The sequence below is a fragment of the Hipposideros armiger genome, unplaced genomic scaffold (genome assembly GCF_001890085.2).
Source record: "Hipposideros armiger isolate ML-2016 unplaced genomic scaffold, ASM189008v1 scaffold_75, whole genome shotgun sequence".
Taxonomy (NCBI): Eukaryota; Metazoa; Chordata; class Mammalia; order Chiroptera; family Hipposideridae; genus Hipposideros; species Hipposideros armiger.
The window spans coordinates 1176602-1185611 of NW_017731425.1; the positions used below are offsets into that span (position 1 = coordinate 1176602).

The window sequence follows — 9010 nt, forward strand, 5'->3', positions numbered from 1 at the left end:
GTCGCCGGTGACTCACGGCAGCCCAGCTCCAGGTCGAGCTGTTGTTCAGCATCTTAGCTGTAGAGGGCAGTGTCACTGGCCCTCATACATGGGATCTGAACCAGGGCTCTCTGGCGTCCCAAGCCAGTTCTTAACCATCGCGCCACTCTGCCGGCCCCATCCAAGTTTTGTCTCTTTCCCTGAATGTTTTATTATTTCTTCTGACTTATTCAGTTAATGGATTCCATTAAACCTTCCCATGGAGTTCTCGATTTCAGTTATTTTATTTTTCTTTTGTAGACTTTTTGCTTTGCTGTCTTTAGAGTCTGCTGTGCCATGTTTTATAGTTTTCTGTTTCTTGGTTTTCATTTCTCAGGCTATGGGGGACTCTGTCCCATTAGGCTGTTTAAAGTCTCTGCACAGGACTTGCTACCACTTACTTACAGTTGGGTGTCTGGCTGCACGCTGGGATGTCAGCCACACAACACTACTTTCTGCCCACATGTGGAACGAACCCTCCTCACCCCTATGCCTGCTGCTTGCTTCCTGTCTGGCTGGGCGGGGTCCCCTGCCTGCCCACTTGCCTCCTTCTCTTCCTCTCCTTGTCTGTTCTTTGCCCTGCCCTGCTGCCCTCAGATGCCCCTTGCAGCCCCACTCACGGCAGTGGGTACTTCTTCCACAGCAGCTTGGCTGGCAGCGTCTGGTACACTGTCTTCTGCTTTCCATCCAAGCTGGGGCTGCTGGGGCTGCTTTGCACAATCTTGGCGCACTCCATCTGTTCATCCCATGAGCCCGACAGCACGTAGTGGGCCTTGCCCTGGCCATCACTCACCACGCCTGTTACCTGTGGGCATTGGCAGAACCAGCATAGGCACAGGCCCTCTCTGGGGCCCCCAAGAGTCTGCGGGGTGGCCTTGCTTACCTTCCGGGCCACCTCTTTGGAGAAGTAGCTGTAGGGCAAGAACTTCAGCTGGCACCGGTCCTTGGTCTTATGGTTCACAATCTCAATGTCCCCTGTCTGCTGAGGGAGGGTACTGGTCAGCAGCCTATCCTTGGGCCACAAGCCCCACCTCCCTGAGGGCACCCCCTGACCTGGTCTATCCAGAGCTTGCCCACGATGATGTTATGCACAGTCGAAGTGCTTTTCCTCCACACGTAGTGATTCCCACTGGCCTGGAATTCTAAGTGGATGGCACCTGGAGGCCAGATATAGGGTCAGAGGTCATGGCCTGCCATGCTGGACCCCAGCCAGCCCACAGTGCCAGGGTCCTGAGAACCAGAAGCAGCATTCATGCAGGCTGGGAAGGGATACACAGGCCAGGGTGGCATCCAGGAAGTCTGGTGGGGTGCAGCGAGCATACCTGAAGGGAGACTAATGTCACCCCTGGAGGCCCCAACCTGGCTTCTGGGTTGGTCAAACCCTCCCCTTATCCAGAATGTCTTTCTGCCCTAGGAGAACACAGGGTCCCAGCTCACCTAGTGGCATGATGGAGAGGTATTTTCCCCGGAACTTGCTGGAGATGGTGATCTCCTGCCAGAGGCTCCAGCCATTTTTGGAGAACACATAGTGCGCAGCTGCTGGAGGGTGGTGGCTCACCTGAGACCAAATCCACAGGACATGAGCTTCCATTGGACACATTCCCAGTCCTGCCCCTCAACCAGCAGAGGGGACAGCCTGCCCTGTGCCCAGTATGAATGGCTATGTGGCCCTGACAGCAGGCCTGGCTGCTCCTCTGGGGGCTACAGACCCATAGCAGACCCCAGGAAGGACAGTGGTCCAGGTGTAAAAGCAAGGGTGTGGCAGTGTATGCAGCCTGGGCAGCTGTCCCGGGCCTGCCCCACCCCGTATGGTTGTGAGACGAGGGCTGGGGTGTCGCTATGCCTGACTCTTGGGCTGTGAAATGGGCGTGATGACAGAGCCCTGCCTCAAGGATGTCATGGTGCCTGTGACAGGCTGAGCTGAGGGCTGAGAAAGCGAGGTTGTTACTCTCTACCAAGGGCTTCCATGCCCATTTTCTAGTTAATCTCACTTGCTAGCAAAGGGTCGTGTCTGCTGTGCCGTGGGACACTGAAGAGGCCCAGACTGAGGAGGCCATTTTAACTGAGGGGCAGAGTTGGGCCCTGCTTCCTGGCCAGCTTGGCTTCAGTGTGGGAGTCCAGGTCGGTGACCTGCTCGGGGCCCTGATGGCAGTGCAGTGAGTTCTGCCCACCACATGGGGGCCCCCAGCGCCTCTACCCATCCTGTCACAGCATTGGACACCCCGGTTTCTCTACTAGGACACCCCCCATCAACTTTCCCTTATCTGCTCTTCCTCATTTCTGTGGCTCCTTTGGTTACAGGGCCCTAGGGCTCAGCCTTTCCCCAGCCTCCTCACTGAGCAGGGCACCTCATTTCCGTCTCATGGCATCAGTCAGGCTCCTGCTCAGCCTCGCCCCAGAACCCCAGCCATGCCCCCCGGTTGTCCACTAGAACTCCATTCAGACGGCTTTTCAGACTGACCAGAGCTCCTGATGCCCCCGCCTGCATCTCACATCCCCATCTCCATAAGTGGCACCCCCACTTCCTTTCCCCATCTCAGGAGCACAGGCCAAAGCTGCCACCAGCTCCTGTGTAATGGGTGAGTGTTTCTAAGCCTGCCCTTTGCCTATAGCCGGCCCCCACACACACACTCACTAGAGCCCACCCCACTGGCAAACTCAGGGTTGTGACCCCCCCAGGGGCGGGCCCTGGGGCTCTGCGTCATAGCTTCCTTCTCAGGCAGGTGATCTGGTCTTTCCAGCTGCACACACCAAATGCTTTGGAGTTAGCCGTGGCCCCTCTTTCTCACGTTCCTAATCTAATCATAAGCAAATCCTGGCGGTTCCTTCTTTAAAGTGCATCCAGAATCTGCCCCTTCTCTACCCCCCATCTTCCCAGGCCACAGTGGATGGTGCTAAGGCCTCCCTGCTCCACTCCTCATTCCATCTTACCACAGCAGCCAGGGGGCCCCCATGAAACAAGTCAGGGTGTCATGCCTCCTCCATCTGCCAGAGCCCCTGGCTGCCCACCGAGCTTCTTCTCTGCCCTTCCCCACTTTCTCTGTACCAGCCAAACCACTCCTTGACCAGTCCTTTTCTGAAAGAGCCAGAACCATCTGACATACACAGTACCTGTCCTCTGCCCCCCACCCCGTGAGGACAGCCTGAATAGCACCTGGCACACCATGGGCCTTGATCAACTCTGTTGAATGAAGAAATGCATTCACTCAGTAGTTCAGGCCAAGAACCTGGGGTCATCCTTGCTGCCTCCCCCTCTCTCCCCACATCCAGAGCGTCAGCAGATCCCCAGGCTCCACCTTCTAAACATGCCCAGGCTCTGACCTCCCCTAGCCGGGCTACCTCAGCCGCCTCCTACAGGTCCACACAGCAGCCCAGCACACCTTTTAAACTCACCACCAGATTGTGAACCATCTGCTTTGGGTTCAACCCCAGAGCCCAGAGCCGTGCTGGGCACGCAGGACATGCTCAGCGGCAGCCTGACCTGGAAGTTCTATCCTGGGCGCCTTCCTGCACACCTCCCTGCGTCCACCCAGCTGAGCCACCAACAGAATCACCCTTCTTCATACAAGGACGCGTCAGCTCAGGTTGAGGTGCCACTGCTGAGGCTCGCAGCCTGTGAGGCCAGGTTTGGGCTCTGCCCTGTGGGGAGACTGTGTCTCTGCTGGGAAAGCATGGAGAGGATAGAGGTGAACTGACCCCCTGCCCCAGGGCAGGACCCCTGGAGCTCCTCACACTCTAGGCTCCCACTATCACTGACCAGGATCCCATGGGGCATAGACTCCTCTGCCAGCTCAGTGGTGACCCACACTCCAGCCCACCTGGACTCCCTGACAGCACCGTACAAATGTCCCTGGAGCACTGCTCCGCGGTTCCTGGCCGGGAGCGGAGTCCTCCCCTTTCCCACACACTGTCCTCACCAGGCTCTCCTCTCAGGGTGGCCCTCACCATGTCCAGGAGGCCTGCTGGGACAGTGTGCTCTGGGGCCTGGCTTGCGCCTGCCCCTGCCGAAGGAGGCCCAGCCGCCTGACTGGGTCTCAGCTTGACCGCTCCTTGGGTGTGGGCACATCAGGGTCAGAGGCCACATCCCATTCGTCTCATTCCGACCTCCAGGCCTGGCAGGAGCAGCTTGGCTGGAGTGTGAGGGGGCCTCACCTGCTCGCAGAGGGAACGCAGGCCCATCTCATCGAGGCGGTCCAGCTCGAAGGTCTCCCCCAGCATAGGGTTGAAGGGCTTGGCGATGCGGTGCACAGTAGTGGAGTAGGAGGACACAGAGAAGGCGGCCACCAGGCACATCTGCTCCACGGAGCTGGTGCAGTGCACTGCCTTGTCCAGCAGGTGGTGGTACTCCAGGTCCTCCGTCAGCCGCTGGAGCATGGACAGGGGCTCGTTGAAGTTGACCTGCAGGCAGGGCAGGAGGGTGGTCAGGTCGGGGTGTCCAGCTGAGACAGCTGCTTCCAGCACAGACGTGGGGTCAGCACAGCACCTGCTTTTCTCAGATGTTCACGGACATTACTGCTCAGACGACACCTTCAGGGAGGTTCCTCTGATGACTCCTGTCTAACACCAATGCCCCCCACCTGCTCGCCTCCCCGGCCCCTCCTGCCTCATTTCTCCACAGCTCTCACTGCTTCCTGACCTGCTGTCTTGCACACTTGCATTGTATTTGCTGTCAGTCTCCGTCCTAGGATGTAAACACGAGGAAGACCAGGGTTTCTGACGTGAATCATAGGAATCCGTGAATGAGTGAATAATGGACAAAGTGGGTCTTTCTCATTCTGAGCGATTATGCAAGTTTTCTGGGGGAGAGCTGCTGTGGAGGGGCCCCCATCTTGACCTCAGACAGGGCAGAGTCACCTTCCCCCTGTGGTGCTGGGCTGGGACCCTGGGCCAGCCATCAGGCAGGGTCTCCCCTGTGTCCTCTCGTTTCATCCTCACAGACACTTTGATGTGGGTGCTGTTATTCTCCCTACTTTGCAGGTATGGACACAGAGGCCAGACTGTGAAGGGACACATCCTGAGTCACACAGTAAAACCAAATCTGGCCTGAAGCCCTGAAGCCCTTCCTTCGTGGAGATGCCATTATGGCCCAGCAGCACGAGGATGCCAGCCTGCTGTTAGCCTGCTGTGTGACCTCACTGGGCAGGGCACCAGGGACAGCTCCCAGCACAGAGGAGGGCCTCCCTGTCCACACACAGCCCAATCCTGCCACTCCCCATCTGTGGTCAGACTTCCGGGATATGGTGAGGCCCCATCAGGTGCAGTGGTGCTGGGGGGCGGTCCCCATTGTCTCTGATCAATGCAGAGACCCTCCCTGCACCTTCCCTCAGGGCCTGAGGCCTCTGCTCCTGGGGGATTGCAGCACTGCTGATGAACACGGTTCAGTTAATTCATTACATGCTCCTTAGGTTTCATTAAGAAAATGACTGGCCAAGGCAGCTTATGCTTCACACAGGCCATCACTTCTCATCCACGCATAAGAGAACAGCCCCAGGGGAGCTGGTGAGGCCGCCCTGCCCAGCACCCACCGGCATGGGAATCTTGGAGAGCTCCCGGCCAATGCAGTTCTTCATGATGCTCCAGAGATTAAGGCTGTAGTTGGGCTTGTCGGGGATGCAGGTGCGCCTCTTGACTTTGGGGGGTTCCTTGGGCACAAGTGAGGCACCATCGAGCACCTGCCAGAGAAACTGTGCAGATCAGCAGAAGCCAGATCACCCTTTGGCCCTCCACCCCTTCCCCCTCCACCCCTCTCCTTCACCTCTGACCCAGCAAAGCCTGAGGACCAGCCAGCTCCTGCATGCTGCTGGCAGGAGGGTCAGGCTGGCTCTGCCTGAACAGTCAGATGAAGGCAGACCAGGGGATTGGGCCTGCTCCGGGGACTCCTGAGCTCAAAGTGCTGGCTTCCCCCACTCAGCCATCCTTAGAGTCTCCCCCTCACTCACATTTTCTGACGAGGTCCAGTCCACAGGGCCTGTGGTCCCACCCTCAGCTTTTCTGGAGGAAACAAAAGGGGAGGCAAGTTGTTTACAAATCCCGAAGTCTCTCCAGGACCTGGCTACCTTCTATACAGACCCCTCAGTGAGGTCTGAGGGACAGCTTGCCCCTCCAATAGGGTATCTCCAATTCTGGACATTCAGGTGGGGCTGTGGGACCTGGGGCAGTGATTTGGAGGGGCTCCCACCCACTGATGCCTTGTGCCAGCGGCTGCTCAGCGAGCCCTCGCCCGAGGTCCCTGAACACAGTCCCTTCCTGGGGACTGGCTGACCTAGGACCAGATAAAGCCAGGGGTGAGCACCTCCTCTGGGATGGCCTCCTGGAGCCCTGCAGGCCCCCTCTGTCACAGAAGACCCCACTGTGTCCTCACTGTTTGCTGGCCCGAGTCCCACACTGGATCGGTTCCAGAAGGGCAGGATGTGGGCCAGATGCATACCTGTGCCCATGAATACTTGTGGGAGATGGTCGGCCAGAGTAGCAGGGGCACTGTGGCTGATGAGCCCAGATGCTGAGAGAGTCCCAAGGAGGGGTGGCCTCGGCCAGCTGGGGCACTGGCTGGGCACTTGTCAGTCAGGACCTCAGGGGATGGAAAGGATTCACCTAGGTCATTGGGGTAAGTGGGAGGGTGCTGTAGAGGAGGGGCCACACAGGCAGAGGACCTGCTGCTTCCCAGTGTAGCTGCAGCACCAGGTTGGGTTGGCTGTGTGGGCCTTGGAGCTGTGCCAGGAGCCAGGGGGGCCAAAGAAATATTGAGCAGGAGTCATCTGCTTGCTGGCTGGGGAAGGGGCCGAGGGGCTTGGGGCGGTTGGCGGAGGTGTAGAAGGCTGCTGGGGACGGGGCATGAAGGAAGCTGAGTCTGGGGCCCTGGAGACTCCAGGTCTGGGGGACGGGCGGCGGGGGGGAACCGGAGGGAGCCTGAGCAGGACCCTCCTGGCTGCAGAGCCCCAGACGGTGCTGCTGCTGGGTGACAGGGTGGAAGGAAGTTCAGAACAGCCAAGCCGTGCTCATTTTGAGAGCAACACAAACCGTTTAAAAACATTATTGGGAAATGGAAAATGATTTTCTGAGCTGGAAATACACTGCTGATGGATCCTGAAGCCTCCTACTTCGTCACCCCTGAGAGGCAGTGAGGCAGGGCCAGATTGGGACCCCCACAAAGGAGGCCTTGCACTGTCCCTGGCCTCTCCTCTCCCCGCCCTAGAGCTTAGCAATTGATCAACCCCCTCCCTGTGGTATGAGCTTGGAAGGTCCCCTGTCCCAGTTCCTGAGCTTTAGATAATTACCCTGAAACTTATACTTGATTACTGGGCACAATGCCGCCCTCCCCCCTCCCTTGCTGATTACAATCTTTATGGCCTAGCATTGTTTCCAGGTGACTGTCATCACTGCTCCGCCAGAGGGAAGGCTCCATGCAGACCCCTGGAACCCTCACGTGGCCTCTGGAGGAGCGCCAGATTTTCCCTTAAATATCCCAAGCTAGTCTGAGAATGTTAAGGCAGTTTTTGGAGGTGTTAACCCGCTGCCTTCTCAGATCCGTGGTGCTCTGATAATAAGTGCTTATTCTATAGACCAGCTTCGGGGTCGGTCTATTGGCTGAGCAGTGCAGGAAGCACGAGCCCTGGGCTTGTTTGGCCTCTGGTTCCAGTAGGAGGGATCCAAACTGCCCTCTCCCTGGAAGAAACCAAGACAGGGAGGTGGTAAAGCCCATGATCCAAGCAGGCAAAAAAGGAGAGGCCAGGGATTTTCACTGGCTTCCTCCCCCAAACTGGGCTTCAGAGGCCCATGGAAGGCAGGTGGGGTATGGTGGGCAGTGGAACAGACGCAGGGAGTGAGGCCACTGGGAAGCTTGCAGTTCCTCATCCATTTGTAGGCAAGCATGGGAGGCTCTATGGCTGACACACCCCATGGTGAAGGTTATGGTCAGTTATGTCACTGTCCCAGGACTCCTCCCAGGCCACAGCAGGGGTCCCAGACACCTGTGGAGCTCACTGCCACCTCTGTGTCCCCCAACCCTGCCATACTCACCAACCCTTTTATTGTTAGGACCTTGAGCAATTTGACGAGGATAAAGATCCTAATGAAACTCCCAATTACATTAAATGGATATTCCAGCCCCGACATGCTCCCCTCTGACCACAGCCCTGACGCGGCTAAGCCCAGCCTGCCCACCGGACTAATGCCTTCCCTTTGCACATGCTTGTGCAGCAGCAGGGTCCACCCTGGCCCACGGGTGCTTCCTGAGGCTCCCAGGGAGTCCAACAACATGGGTTTCCGTGCTAGTTACTACTAATGTCCCAGTTACTACTGTGTGTTCTAATGTGTATTTAGAGACATCCTGAAAGAGCAGGCTTTTATGACAAATAAAATAAAGGCTTGGAACTAGAAAATAAAAGATACTTCCTGCATCTGTCGTCTGTTCTGGAATGCTGACATGGTGTAGGGAACAGGTGGGACCCTGTGCAGCTCTCAGGCAGGACCGAGTGAGCCCCAGCCTTCCTGGCCCAAACCACACGCCGCCCCGCTCCCAGGCCGGAACTGGATCCAGCCAGGGCTCTGTTCTCCAACTCCATTTAAAATGAAATCCTGATACAAACTCTGGGCATTTTTTATTTAGGGAAGAACACAACCAGTCTAAGCAAAAATGCCATCTGGAGTGAGACTTAAAACCCCACGAACAAAGAGGAACAGATGGAGCACGAGAAGAACAAGGCGTGACCGGCTAACCCAGGAGGGTTCTTCCAGGGCGGCCGCCCTGCCCGGAGAGCCTACCTGTCCTCCTTGGCCTCGGTGATCACGGTGATGAAGGATGTGGAGTCTTCCATGGCGTCGAAGTACTCGGTATCCTCATCTTCCTCACTGTCCTCTCCTTTGGATGTCAAGAAGCTTCCTAGGGACACATGCAGAGCTGCTGCCTCAGTTTACAGCTTCACAAAGGCTTGTCTCCCCTCCTAAGGATGTCCAGTGTCCAGGCCCTCCCACCCCGCCCTCTGACATTGACCTC

The 9010-nt window shown here is 57.3% G+C and overlaps 1 protein-coding gene across 7 annotated transcripts in view; it reads right to left on the bottom strand.

Moving 5' to 3' along the window:
- Positions 1 to 9010, bottom strand: part of OSBP2 (oxysterol binding protein 2) — a 176950-nt gene that overhangs the window by 9352 nt on the left and 158588 nt on the right. For all 7 annotated transcript variants that reach the window (XM_019643138.1, XM_019643134.1, XM_019643135.1 and 4 more), the window contains 8 exons: positions 8779 to 8896; positions 5958 to 6009; positions 5544 to 5690; positions 4171 to 4416; positions 1456 to 1576; positions 1072 to 1175; positions 902 to 997; positions 639 to 823 (listed from right to left, as the gene is read on the bottom strand). In XM_019643138.1, coding sequence (XP_019498683.1) covers positions 639 to 823; positions 902 to 997; positions 1072 to 1175; positions 1456 to 1576; positions 4171 to 4416; positions 5544 to 5690; positions 5958 to 6009; positions 8779 to 8896 — 1069 coding nt within the window. The remainder of the gene's footprint in view (positions 1 to 638; positions 824 to 901; positions 998 to 1071; positions 1176 to 1455; positions 1577 to 4170; positions 4417 to 5543; positions 5691 to 5957; positions 6010 to 8778; positions 8897 to 9010) is intronic.